Here is a 20,485-nt window from a genome sequence, read left to right as displayed (position 1 = left end):
AAGGGGTGGCAGAAGCCTCCAAACATCAGGGCCAGTTACACCCTCAAAATCCTCCCAAATGAGGATGTTTGTCTGATGGAGCATACATCCCCTACTACTCCAATCCAGGACCCAGTGCTCCCTACCATCAGAGCTGGAGCTCAGGGCTTGTGCTAAAGTGTCTCAATGTCTTTACTCAGTTGGGACACCTTGTCCTTCTGGTTCTACTGAGCCAGATTGCAGCATTTATACTGTAGGGTATGCAGACTGCAGCTTCTGGGAGGGCCTCAGAGCAGGCTGGGTGTTTAATCTCTGCTGTGAGCCAAGGTCAGTGGAGCTGGAAGGCACCAATAGAATCAAGGACAGCATTCTGGCTCGTGGGGTATGTGCATGCACGTTGAGCCCCTAGAAATGCAGGCCCCTTTGGAATCTCATAAATTAGAAAGACTTGAGGCCATCACTGGTGCACCTCTTCATGGTCCCTTCCTTCCTTCCCTTCCATCCCCTCTCCCCAGACTGCTTCCCTGCTTCTTGTCTCTGTTCCTCTCCTCTCTCCAGCTATAGCTTGAATGCCTGCTTGTTTTTCTAAGGCTGAGCTGTGCCTGGGATGCTTCCATGCTCTGGGTCTCCCAGTGAGGTTGTAACTACACCAACAGTTTTCTTCCCATCTCCCTCATGCTGCAGCCATTCCGCTGATGTGCAGCTGTGCGTGTAGTGCCCAGTGTTTTGTTCAGAGCAAGGGTAGACTGCAAGGTGGCTAAAATGCCCATCTACACTAGCACTCCTAAAGCCATTCCCAGGGCTGGACCTATTGCGTTCTCAGGAGCTTGCACCCACCCACATCTGAAGACCCATCCCCTAGCCCAATGGGAGGAGACACTAGGGCTCCAATAAAGTTTGGAGACAACAAATGATAAAACCAGACAGAAGTGAGAGTTACAGCCAGAAGGGGACACTGAGCAGAACATTCCGGACAGTGCCCACTGCTCCTCGAAGGCGTCCAGGGAGCCAACAGTCACCGCCCAGAGGAATGAGCGAAAACAGGCACCACATCCCTCCACCTCCACTTGGTATGGTGGACAGTCACCTTGGCCAGCACCAGGAGGAGGTTGATGAGGAAGTCTCGCAACTTACTGGGGCCATGGATGGGGTGAGTGTAGATCAGGAGGTGCAGGGGAAAGTGCAGCCAGAACCAGAGGAGAAGGCTCTGGAGGAGCCAGAAAAGGGGCTGCAACCTGGCACATTCGATGTAAATGTGCACCAGGGTCTCCCTCTCACCACAAACGGGGCAAGTGCTGGGAAGGTGGGTGAACCCTGCCAGGTACACACGTGTGCTCATGGCTCCATGAAGGAGTTGCCAACCAATATTCCCAGCAGGTTGGGGGACAGTGTAGAATACACACTGTCCCACCAGGGCTCCTCCCCCTCCACAGGTGGTAGATGCTCCTGCCACTTGGTGTCGGGGCGGGAGATGAGGGTGAGGAAGTGAAAGGAATGGAGCACAAGTGTGTACAGCTGTTTCCTAGGTACGATTCAGAAGTGAACCATCTGCAGGTCACGCAACTGGCTTGGGTGCTGCTGGGGAGGTTGGCTAGGGAAGCTCACAGCACAGGGGCCCAGGGGCAAGGTCTGGAGGGCCAGGAGTGAGGGGCAAGTGGGGAGCACCCTCCTGCAGGATCTGCTCAAGAAAGGCCTGAGAGTAGGGTTGCCAACCCTCCCAGATTGGCCAGGAGTCTCCTAGGAATCGGCCTCGATCTCCAGTGGCCATTGAAAGAAATCTGGGAGATTTTTAATAGGCCGCTAAAAGTCCAGCTGGCAGCACAGTGGGGCTAAGGCAGGCTCCTTGCCTGCTCTGGCTCCACACAGCTCCCACAAGCAACCAGCACGTCTCTCTGGTTCCTAGGTGCAGGGGTGGCCAGGGGGTCTCTGTGCGTTGCCCCCGCCCCGAGCGCCTACTCAGCAGCTTTCATTGGCTGGGGTGGTGCCTGCAGGCAGGGGTAGCGCGCAGAGCCCCTGTGCCTAGGAGCCAGACATGCCAGCTGCTTCCGGGAGCCACCCAAGGTAAGTGCCGCCTGCCTGGAGCCCACACCCCAAACCCTGGCCCCAGGCCTGAGCCCCCTCCTGCACCCAAACTCCCTCCCAAAGCCTGCACCACCTCCCACACCCCAACACCCTGCCCCAGCCCGTGAAAATGAGTAAGTGTTGGGGAGAGCGAGTGGCAGAGGGAGGGGGATGGAGTGAGTAAAGGCGGGGCCTTGGAAAAGGGGCAGGGCAGGGGCCTGGCCTCAGGGAAGGGGCAGGGCAAAGGTGTTTGGGTTTGTGCAGTTAGACAGTTGGCAATCCTACCTGTGAGATGGACAGTAAGGCTGCCCTCGCCTCCTAGAGTATGCCCCGGGTGGTATGAGGGGGTGGAAAGACCCATGCACTGGCCAAGCACCAGGGGATTCACCCAGTCCCTCTGGTCATAGTCCAGGAGGGCTCCAATCCGGGGGGCACCTGCCAGGACCAACCTCTGGCACACGAAGGAGACGGAGGAAGGGTTCGATGGCCAGACTGTACAGTTGGCCTGACAGTGTGCAGCCTTGACGCACCCGTTGCCTGAAGCTGACGGGTTTGGTCAGGGTCCAGTTGAGCTTGGACTGGACTTGGACTCCCAGGGCTAGAGCTGCAAGAGCAGGAGGAGGACATGTGAAGAAAAGTGCTGGAAGCCCAGGCCCCTAAGCAATACCACCCAGGTACTGTCTTAGCCACTCTGCAGCACAATCTAAACAGCAAGAGCTTTACTGCCAAGCATTCTCCTGCCTCACTCTGCTCACACTTACTCTGCCTCTCAGCCATACTGCTGAGAGAAAGGGGAGGCAACAACCCACTCACCCTTCTCACCACAGACAAAGGACAGGTGAACCTGGAGGAGCAACAGCTCTGCGGCCCTGAGCAGGAACTGAACAACAGGCTCAGGGACTGCTCCAAACACTTCCCAGCTGGTGATGAAAAGAGCAGTGACTAACAGAAGCATCTCTTACTGAACTGGGAGCTACTGGATGGGTCCTCACGCCCCTTCTCTGCTGGGGAGAACATGCTCATGGCTTCTTCTGCTCTCTGGGGCTAGTCCCTTCCATCCAGATTCTCTTTGCCCCAGCAACTTATCCATTAATGGGGGTTTCTTCAGCACAAACGGTAGATCTACACTGCTACACTCTTAGAGAGCGTGCGCTAGAGATAGCAGTCCAGGTGTTGCAGTTCTGGCAGAGACCTGTGGTAGCTACCCAAGCTCAGACCAAGGGGGTTGCATGGACTTGAGACCTGCTGCCTGAGTCATAACATGCACCCTATTTTTAGCACATTAGCTCCAGACCCACTAATGCAAGACTGTCTACTTGGGCTGGGAGGCTTGGTCCCAGCTGCAGTGTGGACATACCCAAAGAGGGAAACCAGAGCAGGGAGAGGCACCTCATGCTGCCTGGGGGAAGGAAGGGAGAAAGAGGGGCAGAGGTGCAACTACAGTCTGCTGGGAACTGGGGTCGGGCTCCTATTGGTGGCTTGTTACAGTCTCTGCCCTATGTGAACACAGAGCCTGGGGCAGAACCCACTTTGTTGGCGCTGGCCCACCTCTAATGACCAGATGGCCTGTGTCTAAATGTGCTCACCAAACGTAGCTTACGCAGTAAAAACAAAGGCAATGGGGGGCAGTGGAGAGGAGGGTTGGAATATGGCAGGATAAAGAAACTGAACGTTATAACTTAACCCCATCCCATGGCAGCAGTCAGTAGCCCCAACACACCCTACCCTTCTGCTGCTGGCAGAGATGCATTTAATCACAGACTCATAGAAGCATAGGACTGAACAAGACCTCAAGAAGTCATCAATTCCAAACACCTGCACTGAGACAGGACCAACAAAACCTAGACTATCCCTGACAGGTGTTTGGCCTTTTCTTAAAAACCTCCAGTGAGGGGGATTCCACAACCTCCCTTAGAATCCTGTCCTGGAGCCTCACTACCTTATAGTAAGAAAGATTTTCCTAGTGTCCCTAACCTAAATCTCCCTGTCTGCAGATTAAGTCCATTACTTGTCCTACCATTGATGGACATGGAAAACAATTGAGCACTATCCTCTCTCTAACTGCCCTTAACATATTTGAAGACAGTTATCAGGTCTCCCCTGAGCCTTCTTTTCTCAAGATCTAACATGTCCTGGTTTTTTTAACCTCTCCTCACAGGTCAGGTTTTCTAAACCTTTAATCATTTTTGTTGCTCTCTTCTGGATGCTCCAGTTTATCCACATCTTTTCTAATATGTGGCACCCAGCACTGGACATCATATTCCAGCTGAGGCCTCAGCCGTGCCAAGAAGAGTGAGATAATACCTCCTGTGTCTCACAAGCAACACAGGCAGAGAATAGCAGGGACTGAGGCGCACCCATGCCCCTGCAATGGCAGGGAAATGATTAAGTAATGGTGCTGAATGTGAGTCAACAGTAAGTATAGGCAAGACTGAACCATGTTCAGTGCCAGCTCAGAAACTTTGGTTAACTCTTGTTCCAAGCTGAACTACTGTTGATTGTAATTTGGTCCCGTCTACACTTACAGTTAAACCACAATTTGCATTGGCTTAGCTGCACTTGCTGCCTCAACAGCTACATTCCCTGGTGTAGACCAAACTTTTTACTAGAAGATTTGGAGAGCAGGTCGGTGCTTCATGAACATTGGAGACTGCAGGCTGCTTCCTGCCCCATTGTACATGTTCCTTTCCCCCTCTACTGCACAGCCTTCTTAAGCAATGGGAGAGAAGGACCCTAATCCTAACCCTAACCTTTCTTGCCTATGTGTGACTTGCTTTAGCTGTGTCCAGAGCTCCCGTTGCAGGGCTGCAGCCCTCACTGATTTCCTGGGGCCCATCCAGAGTTAGCTCATGCTTCATGTATCCCTCTAATGCAGCTTTATGGTGCCCTTTGTGTCAGCTTCTGGCCTGTTTCTTGGGGCTTTCTGTGTTGCTGTTCCCACTGGTGACACACTCTCCAGGTTGAGAGGGCAAGGCAGGTCTCACCAGCCACCTCTTTTTTTAGATCACTCTTTGTCGTGTCTCTGGGTGTTCGTTTTGAGGAGAGCTGTTTTTTTCCCAAGTATCACTGTTCCTGCGTGAGGGATGGGGGATACCTTCTCTTGCTCTGAAGGGATGGGGGATCAGGTGTTTGACTAGTCTAGACTACTCTTTTGTGGGCAGGGAGCTCTGCAAGCATGGGAACCAAACTATTGTGGGAATCTCCACAGACCTTAGTAACAGCAAAGCTCTTGGGCCCAGATTCACAAAGGTGTTTAGACCCTTAAGTTTGGGGTTTAGGCTCCACTGCAACCCACAAAATTGCCACCAATCCCTGTAGGTGTCTAAACTCACTCAGCACCTACATTGTCAGGGTAAAAGTTCCTTAAGTACCTAAGTTTCTGCCTCTGGGCATGTGCACTGCTGTCTCATTCTGGGTGTCCAGTCACCTGCCTCCCACCTAAACGCCAGAGCGATCCATGAACCTGGAGAAACTAGGTGTTCACCCACCTAACTCGGGTGTGAGGGCCAATCCAGCAGGCATGGCCAGAGGCCACCACTAGATTGGGTCCCATTCAAAATGGAGAAGGAGGAGTTGCTGCCACTTACCATATAACTTGTAGTCATAGATACATCCATGTGATTTGTGCCTCTCCTGTCAAAAACGTCACACCCCACCACTGGTGGACACCAGCCTTGGACGCAGTATTCCAGTAGTGGTCAGACCAGTCAGGGGCGGCTCCAGGCACCAGCATGCCAAGCGCGTGCCTGGGGCGGCAAGCCATGGGGGGGGTGCTCTGCCGGTCGCCGCGAGGGTGGCAGGCAGGTTGCCTTCGGTGGCATGCCTATGGAGGGTCCGCTGGTCCTGTGGCTTCGGTGGACCTCCCTCAGGCGTGCCGCCAAATCCGCGGGACCGGGGACCTCCCGCAGGCAAGCTGCCGAAGGCAGCCTGCCTGCCGTGCTTGGGGCGGCAAAATACCTAGAGCCGCCCCTGAGACCAGTGCCAAATACCTGGTAAAATAACCTCTCTGCTCGTACTTGAGATTCCCCTATTTATGCATCCAAGATTCACATTAACCCTTTTGGCTACAGCGTTGCACTGGGAGCTCATAGCCAGCAGATTAGCCACCATGACCCCACTCCCCACTAATCTTTCTTAGAGTCAGTGCTTCCCATGATAGAGCCCCCATTGTGCCAGTACCATCTAGACTCTTTGTTCCTAGCTCTACACATTTACATTTAGCCATGGTGGATGTTCTTCTGAAAGCTCTGCTCTCGGAATTATTTTGGGGCAGTTCCATGGGCTGTGTTATACAGGAGGTCAGACTAGAAGATTATCACAATGGTCCCTTCCGGATGGTCACCCCGCTCCAGCCCTGAAGGGGTTAAAGCAGCCCTGGAGAGGGCTGCAGGTGGGAAAGCTAGGCTGATTGGGAAAGCAGCCACAGCTGTGGCCAGCTTAATAAGGGCCCAGCTGGCCCTTATAAGAGGGCTGTGGGCCAGAAGCTAACACCCATACTCTCTCCAACTTCTTGAGAGAGAAGGGCCTGGCTGCCTTGGAGTTGAGAAGGGTACCTGAGGTGGAGCAGTGCTGGGGAAGGGCAGAGGGAGCTGTGGAGCTCCATCCAGGAAAAACCCCAGGCTGCAGGCCTTGCTAAAAGGGCCAGATAGGTACTGGAGCTACAGAGGGGCAGCCCAGAGATAGGCAAAGGCAGCAGGTCCTAACCCCCTTGCAGACAAGGAGTGGTTTACAGACTGCAGTTGGCCCCAGGGGGTGGGGGCTAGATGATGACTGGCAGTAGCCACTGAGGCAAGGTGGGTTTAGAGGGTTGGGGGTTCCCCAGGGAGGCAAGACCCAGAGCAAGGGGGTACTGCTGGGGCAGAACCCCAGGGTAAAGGGCACTGGGGTCCGGGAGGGACATGGGGGCCAGTGGCAGGCGAGACACTGCCTGCAGAGGGTGCTCTGGGCTGGAAGAGCTAATTCCCAGGACAACCAGCAGGAGGTGCCACACTGGTGAGTCTCACCTTGCTACAACATGGAATCTATGAATATTAAAATATATATTGTTTGCTTGCACCCAGTTTACCAAGCAATGCAAATTACTCTGTATCAGTGACCTCTCCTTTTCATTATTGACCACCATCCCCAATTTTGGGGTCATCTATAAACTTTATCAGTAATGGTTTTATGTTTTCTGCCATGCCATTAATAAAGATATTAAATTGTGTAGGGCCAAACACTGATATTTGCAGGACCGCACTAGAAACACACCTGCTCAATGATGAGTCCCCATTTATAATTAGATGTTGAGACCTATAAGTTAGCTAGCTTTTAATCTGCTTAATGTGTGCCATCTTAATATCATTCCAATTTTTTTAAATCAAAATGTTATGTGGTACACTATTACCTTTATCAACAAAACTTGTAATCTCATTCAGGAAAGATATCAAATCAGTTTTGACAGGATCTATTTTCCATAAACCCATGTTGATTGGCATTAATAAAAAAAATTAAAGGAGAGTAATAGAATTAAAGTCCCATATCAGCTGCTTCTTTATCTTTCCTGGGATCAATGTCATACTGGCAGGCCCATAATTATCCAGGTTATATGGTTTACCCTCTTGAATACTGTCACATTAGCTTTCTTCCAGTGTTTTAGAACTTCTGGGATTTTTCAAGACTTAATGAAAATTAACATTAACGGTCTAGTGAGCTCCTCAGCCAGCTCTTTTAAAACACCTGAATGCTGATTTAAAAATGTCAAACTTTAGTAGCTGCTCTTTAACTTCTTCCCAAGTGTACAAGAAATATCCCAGTGTAGACACTGCCAGAGAGACATAGGTGAGCTGAACTCTTTACACTTGGGAGGCGGTGTCTCTAGCAGCTTTAAATCCAGAGCTGGCTCTCAGTCTCCAAGGAATTCAATCTGCTCACCTGGAGATGGTTCTGGGGTCCCACATGCTTGTCTTTGAAAGAAAGAGGCTTCAATCTCTGTTTTGAAGACACTACATGAATGTCATTTGCTTACTGCTCCTTCCTCCCGCTCGTCATCTGCCTCCTCTGACCAGCTCAAGCTGTCATCTGACTCCTCCCATTGCACTCCTTCGGGGTCCTCATCATCCACAGGATCTTTCTCGGTCTGGTCTTGTCTGGGCCGAGAGCTGCTCTGGAGATGCTCCAGTTTGGCCCAGGTCATGGGGCTGGCCTTTCGCAGGGTGATTTCCACCTTTGTGGGCACCATGTTTACAAAGCTCTTCTGTACATCAATGACCTAGAGAGAATGGGGCAGGCATGTCACAGTAAGGGTTCATCAGACACACTCTCTGGCCAGACATTTAGTATTAGCCATTATTCTTGCCCATGGTGCTTTCCTAGAGAAGCAAGAAGTCAGGGTAAAGACGAGGCAGAGCAGAATGAAAACCAAAACGTTTGCATGGAGTTCAGTACCTGGGACACTAACACCATGATTCCTCAAGGATTTTCTGATGCTCCATTGTAGGGGGGCTGATCACATCCCAACCCCCAATTTCGTGAGCATTCATGGCCCGCCATACAATTTCCACACCCAGATGTGGCCCTCAGGCCAAAAAGTTTCCCCAGCCCTGCTCTACCTACTCAGGAGCTAGTGGGGCAGGAGGCGCAAGAGGTTACCAAAGAGAATGTTTAGGCTACATATTAGGGTTGAGCACAGAGCTGGGGGTCAGGAGGTCCCGAGTCTAATCCTGGCAGTACTAGACTTACCATGTGACCTTGGTTAAGTCATGTCACTGCCCTGTGCCTCAGTGTCTCTCACTGCACAAGAGGAGGAATGACAGACCTGCCCAAGGATTAGTTACTTACTGATTGCAAAAGTACAGAAGGAAGCTGTGAATTATGAGCAAAATCGCACCCTGGCTGAAATGCATGGCAGGTTAGTGGACATGTGGGCACTCTGCCCGATGCAGGAGGAGACTGGGTGACCCAAGGATGCTGTATGATTGCACAGAGACGAGATAAACAAAACATGTTACAGCACACCAAGAGACGTGTAAATGGTGTAGCTACAGGCCCCGCTGTCACACTCAGCCAGTTTCTGGCCTTTTACTTGTTATTCACTGTCTGAATTACAGGTAGAACTGGGCATGTTGGCTATACATAAGATTGGCCAACACTCTCCAGCATAAGACCCTGTTTTCAGCTGTATATAACTTTGCCAAATTGTAACCATTTGGGCTGAAATGTTCTCTGCCAAGTGTCTGCATCAGGCTTGATGTTTATCTGGTTGTTTAAAGTTTCAGCAAAAAATGTTCTTAGAATGAGCTACGGGAAAATATACGTTGTTTTGCCCAGGTTAAAAACATTCATACAGTTCTTTGGTTGAGAAGTGCAAACACGTCTCTGCAGTCTGCAGGGACGGACGGAGCAGGGCAGAGGGGTTACCCTGGTGTGAGAGACGTGCCTTTTGCAGTTCCTAGGAAACATGCCCACATTTGGTCAACGTCTGTGTCTTTGAAAGCATCTCAGTCTGCAGGTGCTCAGCAGAGACTTGCTAGCGTTTGGCAGTTAAATTCACTGAAAATTAACTGCACTGAGGCTGGTTCAGTCCCACACGGCAGGGACCGAGCAGGACGTTCCCTGCAATTGCTACTCTCTGCTGTTGTGGGCTGCTCTGGGGCTCGGTATGAGAACTGAGAGCATGAAGATGTTCTCTCTCTCGTGCTCACAATGCCAAGCAGTGAAGGAGAAATCAGACAGACTCAAACGTGGAGGGGACAAGAGAAGGCCTGAAGGTAGGGTAGTCAGACTGAAGGAGGAGAGAGTAGATTGGGCCAAGGCACCTTGGACTATGAGCTGGGAGGGGTGAGACTGGGAGTGGCTGGGCCAGGAGAGTGGGAGCCAGTGGGGGATGGGGGGGCAGGCAATAGATTGGATGAGGAATGGGAGGGGATACTGGAACTGTCTGGGGAAGGAGACCGGGCCAGGGAGTGTGTGTGTATGTGGATACTGAGATCAGAGGAGGAGCCTGGATTGTGGGGGGGAATGGGACTGGCTGGGCAAGGAGCCAGAAGGGGGACATGGAGACCCATGCATATGGGTAGTAAAGCATCAGCTTCAACCCAACATGTAGTTGTCTCCAGATCACAGACCTTGTTGCTGGCAGCCATTAACCCCTTCTCCAGTAAAATACCCTCCCCATTTCTGCTCTGCCCACCGACCCAACACAGGTTTAAAATAGAAACAGCCTTAATGATTTCTTTCTCAGACAGGAGAAAAGCAATGAGGGGTGGAGGGGAAGAAGAGGGTACCCTGGCAAGAGGACACACTGAATCCCTTGCAGGACAGGTAAGGGGGGCACCCAGAGTCCTTGGAATGGCGGGGAGAATGGGAGACCATAGTATGGGGGAAAGGAAAGCTGGGGGATACAAAGAGTTCCTGACATGGGGGGGGGACTGGAGCAAAAGACGGGGAGACAGAATCCTTGGCATGTGGTAAAGGGGAGAATGGGAGACACAAAGGCCCAGACATGATGGGGGGAAAGCATTGCTGTGAGTCCCTGAAACACTGGGGGATGGGAGGGTGGCCCACAGGGAGCCTGTTGTAGGGACTGGAGGAATGCAGGGAACTCCTGTTGTGTACATTGTGCTCATGCTCAGCCTACAGATACTACAAAGTGTATGGCCCTCTAGCAAATCGGGCACAAAAACGGTGTTAGCAGAATGCTAAGATTACAAAGTCAAGCATTCCAAAGTTAGGAAATGCTAGAAATAAGGCTGCCAGTGCACCCTTAATTTGGCCCCTTTGTGGGGATGCTCCATGATACAGTCTCTAATTACATGATCACTAGTATTTTTTCCACATGACCCATGACATTCAGTGCAGAGGATGCAGCTAGTCAATTAAAGATAAACTCTTTAAAGCCAACAGGACCAGATAACTTAAACTCAGGACTATTAAACAATATAGCCTAGGAGCTCTCGGCATCATTAATGTTGATTTCTGAAACTTTCCCAATGTTCCAAGACTGGGAAAATGCTAATATTTTGCCAATATTTAAAAAGCATAAATAAGATGACCTGGATAACTATAGGCCACTTAGCCAGACATTGATCCCAGGGAAATTGATCCCATTGTTGGAAGGGCTGATGTGGGATGCCATGAGTATAGCATATTTGATGCCACTGAACATGCTTTGATGGAAAATAGGTGCTCCTGGGATGAATCAGAGCTGGGTGGATAGTACAATGAGTGCCATAGAAAAGCCTATGAGAAAATTAAATTTTATTTGGAGCAGAGTTTGAATAGTGTGCTGTAAAAAAGGCCTGGGGTCACACATTAGACAATGTGGAGAAAAACTGTTGAATGAACACCAGCCATCCTTTTGTGCATGAAAAAACCAGTATGTGATTGCGTAATTAAGATTGTTTCATAATGTGTGCACCCAAGAGGGCTGAGATAAGGTTGCACAAGCACCCTTTATTCAAGCATTTCATAACTTTTAAGTGCTTGACTTTGGAATCTTAACATTCTTTTTTTAAAGTTGGCATATAGGCTCTTTTGGGGCATGGCCTTGCTCTTTTCTTGTTTCCATGAGCCACCCAGCACACTTCTAAACACTTTATAAATCATAGCAATAAAAGTCCAATGGATTTCCTGGAGCTCTACAAAATGGCAGCTGAGAAACCTCTTCCAGGAAACTCAGACTGCCTCAGCTAGCACAGCACTTGCAGCTGCCTCTATCCCTCCAGCTACAAATGAAAAGAAAATTAAACATCAACATCTGAATGGAACAGGGTCTCTTCTGGCTCCATGAGAGATGGGCTCAAGCTGGATGGAACTGGGCTCAGCTCTTGGGCACCGCTATGGCCCAGGAACAAGTGTGCCACAAGGCAGCTGACCCCAATAAGCAGAGCTGGTCTAGGTCCCTAGTTTCAGAGCATCAGGGGCCTGTGAAGCCAGTCTGGTTGGTCGGAGTTAAACCTGGAGCTATGAAGGCCCATCAGAGGACAGAAATGGGGTGAGTTACTGGAATGGCTAAATAAGGGTTCCTGGAGAGAAGCCACCAAAGCATGCTGCTAACTCCTGTGGGGTCCCTGCAGCAAGAGGCAAGGTGCCCAGCAAGGTTGCTCTGGAGTTGCTGTTCCAGAGGAGTAATAAAGCTGGCTGGTGGCAGCTGGCTGCAGACCTGCAAGGAGCAAGAGGCGAAAGTGGCCACTTGAGGGAGAAGTTGGCTAAGGCCCTGGAGCTGGCTAAATTACAGCCTAGCCCAAGGCAGAGAACTGGGCTTCTGCCAGAAGGAGAGACAGGGACTGTCTGAAGTACAACCCAGCTCCAGGAAGGTGAATGGGGTGAGAGGTGTCTCCTGATCTGGGACAAAGACCTGACCAGGACTCTTATAGGGACACAGAGCAGAGTGACCTGGGGCAACTAACATAGCAAGTTACCTCTATAAACAACTGAATAAGGCTGGCCCCAGGAAGTGGGTGCATGTTCTGGAGCCAGCTTATGTCTGGTAATTGACTGAGAGAACCTGACGGGGGCGCACAGTGCACTGGCAAGGCCACAAGGGGGTATGCTGGAGAGGCTCAAACCTTGACAACATGATGTCCCCTTGCCTTATGAGAAGGTCCAGGGTAAGATTCTGGGATGCCAGCACTAGAGGCTCTGGAGAGTTCACGTTTGTACTTGGCGATGCTTCCCCAAGAGCACTGACCAACTCTGTATCCAGTACAGGTGTCCACAGTTCAAGAATGCTGCTAAATCAGAGGTGCCATGAGAATCATTAAAGGATTAGAAAACATGCCTGATAGTGAGCTCAGCTTGTTTAGCTTAAAGAAAAGGTTAAGGGGCGACTTGATCACGCTCTGTAAGTGTAACAGACCCCAGTCGGCAGCAGGCGGGATTAAACCAGAGACCTCTGGAGCTTAGTGTATGAGCCAAAAGCCAACTGTCTCAGCTAAGGCTGCGGAGCAGACTCCTTTCACCTCTCTAAGTCAGTGGTCCCCAACCTTTTTCGACGAGCCATGGAGGACTGTGGTGGCGGACGAGCATCCGCTGAAATGCCACCGACAAGCGGTTTCATCCAGAGGCGTCGCCACCGAAATGCTGCCAAAATTTGGCGGCATTTCAGTGGATGTTCGTCCGCCAATCAGTACGTGGATGCACTTAGATGCCCCAGCGGGTGCCATGGTGCCTGCGGGCACTGCATTGGGGACCCCTGCTCGAAGTGGTCTTGAGGCCACTAGACAGGACAGAACACCACGCCCAGGAGGTGCGTGAGTTACATAAGCATCCACATGGGAAACAAATATTTGTTAATGGGCTTGTCAGTCCAGCAGAGAAAGGTCTGACAGGCTCCCATGGCTGCAAGTTGAAGCGAGACTCATTCAGACTGCAAGTAAGGTGTGAATTTTTAACAGTGAAGGCAATTAACAGTTGGAACAATTTACCAAGGATCATGAGAACAACAAGGAGTCTGGTGGCACCTTAAAGACTAACAGATTTATTTGGGCATAAGCTTTCGTGGGTAAAAAACCCACTTCTTCAGATGCATGGAGTCATGGCAAGGATCATGGTAGCTTCTCCATCACAGGCTACGTTTAAATCAAGATTGGATGTTTTTCTAAAAGCTCTGCTCTAGGAATTATCTTGTGGCAGTTCTATGGCCTGTGTTACACAGGAGGTCCAACTAGATCAGGAGTTCTCAAACTGGGAGTCGGGACCCCTCAGGGAGTCGCGAGGTTATTACATGGGGGCTTGTGAGCTTCCAGCCTCCACCCTAAACCCCTCTTCACCTCCAGCATTTATAATGGTGTTAAATATATTTAAAAGTGTTTAGTTTATAAGGGGGGCCGCACTCAGAGGCTTGCTATTTGAAAGGGGTCACCAGTACAAAAGTTTGAGAACCACTGAACTAGATGATCACAACGGTCCCTTCTGGCCTTGGGATCTGTTAATTTACATCTTGGCACCTAAGCCCAGCTTCCAGTCCCTTTCCATCCACAGCTTGCTGGAATAAGGGAACCAAGATAAAAAGAAATCTTACTCCCCAGAGATCCAGCTTTGCCTGGAAAACCTTGTCACCTTCGAACATGATATGGACATCAATCTGAAAGAAAGAAAGAAAAAGTCTCTTAGCAAGTACAGAAGGACCAACTCTGCAGAGCCGGTGAGTGAGTGAGCATCAAAGCCACACAGCAAGAGAAAGGTGTCACCTCTAGGACCTGCCTTTTGGGATAGTGTAGCTGCACAGAATCATAGAAATGTAGACTGGAAGGGACCTCAATAGATCATCTAGTCCATTCCCCTGCACTGAGGCAGGACTAAGTACTGAGACTAAGCAGCCTGATACTGCGGTGTTTGTGTCCCCACACAACAGCCCCCACCCACCCATTTCAGGCTTCTGTAGTAATGATCTGATAATCCATCTCCTGCCTGCCCTGAAGCTTTATGGTCAGAGTCAAACTCCTCATCCTCAGCTCCCAGGCCCTGCAGCATCTAACCCCCATTTGTGTGTTCTGCAGAAGGAGGTGAGGCTGAGGAGGGGAACCATAATTAGACAGATGGTGAATTATGTAATTGCTTATTGTTTTGTTATTTACAGATTGCAGCAGTGGGATATGGAGCCTAATGCTCTTAACTCAAAGTTATCAAAGACCTTTGTGGAGGAATTGTAATAATACTGAATTAACAAACCACCCAAAGCCAAGACCATAATTAGAGCTGATGTGGCAGTTAAATGAAGAATTTCTTTCCTTGCCACACCTAAGAACTGCAAATTAACTTTGCTCCCTCCACCTTTCCCGCCAGCCAAAATCTAAAGTAAGTGAGATTTGAAGCCTTCAGGAGATTTTAGAGATGCCAAGGCACAGTCACTAATCCCCAAGGTGCCAGATTTTTGTGCTGATTCAGGGTGGTCAGGGTTAACCCTTCAGCTTCACTAACAGACTCCCCACTACTAACAGAGGACTTACAAAACAGTATTGCTCATGTGGAAACTAGCTGAGAGGCTAGAAGAGTTTCAGGACACAGTGATGCAGAGGAAAGAATAGGCCACGTGGGACAGAAGCCACTAAACTCTCAGTGCAAAAGGAGAAGGCCGCAGATGGGGTGCACTGAGCGTGTTGCTGTAGGGTTACATTAAATGGACCAAAAGAGGCTGAGGGTCAAAACAGGCTCCACGGTATCTCATCATTATTTCTGGACTTAACGGGAGAGAGAGATTTCCCAGTGCCACTAGCAAAAAACAATCCAAACTCCATCCAGGAGCTCAGTCCAGGTTGCGATATGCAAACTACTGTGCTGTCAGGCTAGGGAAGCAATCCTAGTCTGTGCAAGGAGGAGCCGCAGAACTACTTAGATTCCAGGACCCTACTCAGTAAATATTGCCAGAGTTTAGTTATAGATATCAAAATATATCGAATAAAAGGCACCTCACCCTTGCTCCAGGTGTCTTTCGGGTCCACCCTGTTCCCAGTTCAATGACCCCTCTCCTCTTCCCCCCGATAAACAATATTCAAGAAGGGGGGACAACCTCATCCTATTAACATTAACCAATCAAAACATATTTTGAAAATTTTTTATTATAAGCATTTCTTCCCTTTTCTAGACTCTTTTAACCCATCATACCAACCCATGACTTTACCTGGAGCCCTCAGCACAGATTGTTTTTGATGCAAACAGTCCAGTTTGTACCAGTCTATTTGTCTCCAACTTTTGCTAACTTTGGTAAACAATTTAATGTAACAGGGTGAGCTGGACTTTTGTGACCCTGAACAACTGTGAGTACAGGCCTCTCTTTGCCAGGAGCTGGGACTGGATGACAGGGGATGGATCACCCATAACTGCCCTGTTCTGTTCATTCCCTCTGAAGCACCTGCCACTGGCCACTGTTGAACAGGATTCTGGGCTAGAGGGACCACTGGTCTGACCCAGGTTGGACATTCTTATGGCCATTCTTAACACACCTTATCTACTCTCTACACAGCTTCATTCGCACAGTGAGAGACAGTGACAAAACTGCTCCCTATGGCTGCAGCTCCATAAAGGACAGTCCAGGGAACCTACACCACAGAAATTAACAAAGGCAACCCTCTGCTGCCCAGCCACTCCTCAGTCAGGGCAGCAATATTCTGAGCGACAGTATCTCTAAGGCAGATAGAACACTGTCAGCCTGAGATGATGTCTCACCCCTTCAGCAGGAAGCAGGGTAGTCCTATTCATATCGGGTTATCCCACAACAACAGAGACGGGTGGCAACTCCCTGCAGCAGACAGAGATGGACAGAGCCAAGGGGAATTGTCTAAGAGTCTATATTAGAAGTGGGGTGTTTAAGCGACTGTTCTGGAGAACATCAGCATGCATACAAAGGGCACTGGCTGGCTTGGACAGCCTGCACAGGCCTCAAAGACTAGCACGCAGCAGGACAGCATTTTGCATTTCTAGGTCTGTTAGCCCTGGACCCCACCTACCACAGTGCGACTGGCTGTCACAGAGCTGAGTGCTGGCAGAGGATTCTTGGCATAAATTGTCACCACCACTTGGCTGCTGGTTTGATGCCAGTCTTGTCGACAAGACACCAACTTCGTATCCTGGTGAGGAAAGGAGCCTGTTACTGAGGCCAGCCTCCAGCATACATGAGCCTGTATCTCCTCCCCCATTGCAGGAAAAAAAAAAAAAGTCTAGCCAAGGAGCCCTGCACCGTTCCTCCTGGCTGATGTGTTAACTAAAGGCTAGAGTCCCAGCACAGCGCTAGAGGCCAAGCTGGCCCAGCACGTCAAATATAACACTGGGTTCTTTACATTTAGACTAAAGCCATTTCCAACCCAGTCTGCAGCCCAATGAGACTAAAGACGGTCTCACCATTGTGTGCAGGAGGCAAGGTCACCAAAGCAATTACATCACTTTTAATATCCATCCTCCTCCCTGTTCCAAAGCAAGATCCTCACCAGGTTTTCCTAAGCCCCACAGTGATTCCCCAGGGAATCAGACAGGCCTGGCTCCAAGGTAGCAATTCAGTCTTCCAATCAGTGCTGGTCCTTCCTCTAAAACTAAACCTCTGTTTCCAGCCGTGAGCTTGGTTGAAGAATTCTCTCTCTCCTCTCTCTGACCTTATACTGGCACTCATCACCCCAGAGCTGGAATGCTTTGGGGGCAACACTTCTGAACAAAGCCATCTGAGGGAGCAAGTGTAATTCAACTCAGACTGACATTGGCACTGGCAAGTATCTAATACAGAAATGTTTGGTGCTAGGAATATTTTGAGAGCCTTTTCCTGCATTCAGAAGTTCAGCTGCCTGTGTCATCCTCACGCACAAAGTCCGGGTCAGTGTGAGGCTGCCTGTCTAGGAAAGGTTTGAAGATGAACCAGTCCATAAATGCTACATCCAATTCAACTGTTTTAAATGTCCCTCTTAACCTGTTCTGTACCTCAACCAGAGCCTTCCACACCCAAACTGTTACAGCCAGAGAAACGTTTCCTGCTCGGACTTTCCCTTTGAAAGCCAGGCAAAGGCTTTGGGCACTTGACAGTGTAGACACTGGGCTAGCTGATCTCTCTCTCCTAGTCACAGGGGACATTAATCTCCAGAGAGGGGAGGAGAGCGGACGCTTGGACCAAGAGACCTTCCTCCCTAGCCCACTGCTGCTTATACTTACCCACCAGCCCATCTAAGCAGCAGGGCCTTGGCACTCAGGGTGGCTGGGCGCAGTGCCCTGCTCTTGCTAACTAACCCTGCTTAACTTTTGTATTTGTCACCCACCAGTGGTTTTTAAGGTGTTAAAACCAAGGGCTGCACTTTCAGCCTGCCCCATCTGCAGGAAGCTGTGCAGTAGCCAGGCAAGGAGAGCAGCATTCAGTTAGGGGAAATGAGAGGTATGTACAGAATCTCGTGTTATACCAGTTGCACCGGACACAATTCTGTAAGAATGACCCAGTTCTGTGTTGCTGCCTGCTTTAGAAATGGGCGGAGTAATAACCAGATGTGCCAGTGAAGATGACTACGCTGTAGCAGTCAGATGGGTGTATGTAGGTAATAGCAGGATATTTCAAAGGGCAGGCTTGTGCTGACCTGATTTTGTTGTGTCTCATGGTTTTTTTTAACAGCTAAGCAGGGGTGGGTCTGGTCAGTCCTGAACTGCAAACCTTCAAGGGAAAAATCCAGGTGGGCATGGGGACCCCTTTGCACTTGCTGACAGGAAGAGCAGACTCTGTGTTAGCTGGGAAGTGCCTTCAGACTTGGGGTGCAGCTTCCCTACTCCCTTTGCCTCCCATGGGGAGACTGTTCATATTCTGCACTGCCTGTGTCATGTGTATTTAGTTTTGCTACCATGCCCTGACTTTTTAAGCTCATTTCCATTAGGTCTGGCTGAGATGGCATTTCTTTCTATGCATCTGTCGCTAGTGGTTTGAAACACCTGCCTTCTGAGATAAAATGCTCAGGCCTGGTCTCAAACAAGAGGGAAAAGTTTAAGAAAAGTTTGAAAAAGGATCAGAGATTCAAATACATTTTAATTTATCCTCAGTTTAAAAAACCCTCAAGAAAGTAATATGCACAAGCCCATGTGAAGGCAGCATGTGGCGAAAGGGCTGCATTCACTAAGTGCCAGAACTGCAGCTAAGGCCCGCACAGACTGTCATGCGGCCCCCTTCTTCACAGGCACTGCAGTATGGCTTATCCCACGCCATCATACAAAGCGTAACAACACCTGTACGGTGGTTTCCCTCTTCAAAGCCCTGTGCTGTATAAATATTGTTGGAATCGTTGCCACTGGGCAAAGTGACGCATTATTCTGCAAACAGACTAAAATGGAGAGGACATTAATTTCTCTCCATCCTGGGTCTGCACTAGCCCTTTAAAGAAGGGACACAGTAAGCAGTCCTGGCCCAGTCCCACTCTCCCTACAAGGAGGGATTATTTGCGTAAACAGCACTAGGCATGAAGAGCCAAATCCTGCTACTCTGCCCCTTTGCCTAGCATCCTGATGCTCCAATGCAGGCATTTGTGTTTCTGCCTGTGCTGCGTGATCAGGAAAGGAGACTCGGGTAATGCACACACTCAAGGCCTCAGAATTGCAATGGTTTCAGCCATAATATTTTTTGCATGTGATATTTTAAGAATTCATTTGGTCTGTTGTGCCCCAGTGACGAGCAGATGCCACAGTTACCAGCACAGAGTGAGCAGCAGTGACAGTTCAGGATTCCTTTGCTGTCTGCTCACTGCTCTAAGCCTTGCGGCAGTGGCATACCTCCTTCTTTAGCCAGCTGTGTTTCCCAGTGCTGCAGCCCTCTTGCTCCAGAAACGCACTGAAGTCTGTAGTTTTAATGCCACAGCAACTCCAGTACTTCATACTGGGGAAAGAGCAAGAAACAAATTAATCTAGGAATGCCAGAAAGGGACATGAGTCCAAGGAAGGTGGGTGCTCTAGGGGTTTAGGGGTAGAGCTAGGTGGAGGCAAGGAGACCTGGGGCACTCAAGATGCTGAGCATGGGGGATATGGGACTGATGGTCCCCCTGAGTTTGTTCAGACTGGAGCTAAGAGATGTGGCCATCTGCTAGCCTGTCTGTGTGACATGAGCTGGGGTGTCACATGGCCACAGGATAAAAATAACCAACACAACTGGCCGTGTGGTTGGAGGAGCTGCAGACTGAGTGGGACCCCAGGGTGAGCGTCTCTCCTTGTGGGAAAGCTTGCTGTACTGCTGACTGGTCTGCCACTGAAGAGCGGAGTCAGGGTCCAAGGTGGGTAGGCAGTTTTCACAAGTATGGGGATAAAAGTCTCCTGGTTCCAAACAATGTTTCTTACCCCTCATGGAAGACAGGAATTCCGGGGTGGAAAATACAAGCTTCTGTCTCATTCTCTGCCCCCTTGTAGATCTGCCGGGGAAGAGGCAGTGGCAATGATCAGCACAGCATGCTGCTGAAAATGAAACCTGACCTGAACCTTTAGGGGAAGGCGGGAGGAGAATTCTTCTTTGCTTAAAGTGCAGCTGGTCCCTGCTGTGTCCTGCAGGACATGGCTGGAGCCTCAGGACCCTTCACTGACTGTCCTTTCCTGAGTTCTCCCCTCAAACACATGCAGCCTGGGGTGGGAGGCTCAGATACCAAGGGGATGGGGACAGAGACATACCCTCATTATTAGCTGGTCCCTCCTTGCCATTTCCATGCTTCCCCACATTGTGTGTTTGCTCCCTGCTGGTTTTGCTACCCCTCCCGCTCCTGCCAGGCACTCCCTGTGCTGTGCTCTCCCTCCTTCTCCCTGCCCTTCAATCTACTTCCTTCTGGATCCCACTCACCTTAATCCCTCCCTTCTCCCCATGGTTACAGGCTTCCCAGCTGCACTGGGCTGAGCACCCCTGCCCCAGGGCTCTGGGGTTGGAAGGTTACACGCCTACACAAGCCATCAGTGTGCAATGCTGATGTGATGGAACTGCTGTCTGCCATGCAGACCATTCCAGGAGCCTGCTCTCCTGGCAGTAAGAGCTTTTTGG

At 50.1% G+C, this 20,485-nt stretch overlaps 1 protein-coding gene across 8 annotated transcripts in view; it reads right to left on the bottom strand.

Moving 5' to 3' along the window:
* Nucleotides 1-7,834: 7,834 nt before the first annotated feature.
* Nucleotides 7,835-20,485, bottom strand: part of ITGB1BP2 (integrin subunit beta 1 binding protein 2) — a 46,837-nt gene continuing 34,186 nt past the window's right edge. For 6 of the 8 annotated variants that reach the window (XM_039487978.1, XM_039487979.1, XM_039487981.1 and 3 more), the window contains 5 exons: nucleotides 19,801-19,871; nucleotides 19,243-19,345; nucleotides 16,467-16,586; nucleotides 14,042-14,104; nucleotides 7,835-8,290 (listed from right to left, as the gene is read on the bottom strand). In XM_039487978.1, the coding sequence (XP_039343912.1) occupies nucleotides 8,036-8,290; nucleotides 14,042-14,104; nucleotides 16,467-16,586; nucleotides 19,243-19,345; nucleotides 19,801-19,871 (612 nt within the window). In that variant the 3' untranslated portion in view covers nucleotides 7,835-8,035. Of the gene's footprint in view, nucleotides 8,291-14,041; nucleotides 14,105-16,466; nucleotides 16,587-19,242; nucleotides 19,346-19,800; nucleotides 19,872-20,485 lie in introns of those variants that run through there. The other 2 variants (XM_039487980.1, XR_005584567.1) reach the window with 2 other exon arrangements.

Source organism: Mauremys reevesii, linkage group 9 (assembly GCF_016161935.1).
Source record: "Mauremys reevesii isolate NIE-2019 linkage group 9, ASM1616193v1, whole genome shotgun sequence".
Lineage (NCBI taxonomy): Eukaryota > Metazoa > Chordata > Testudines > Geoemydidae > Mauremys > Mauremys reevesii.
Note: the sequence above shows the minus strand (reverse complement) of the source record. Positions and strands in the feature narration are given on the sequence as shown.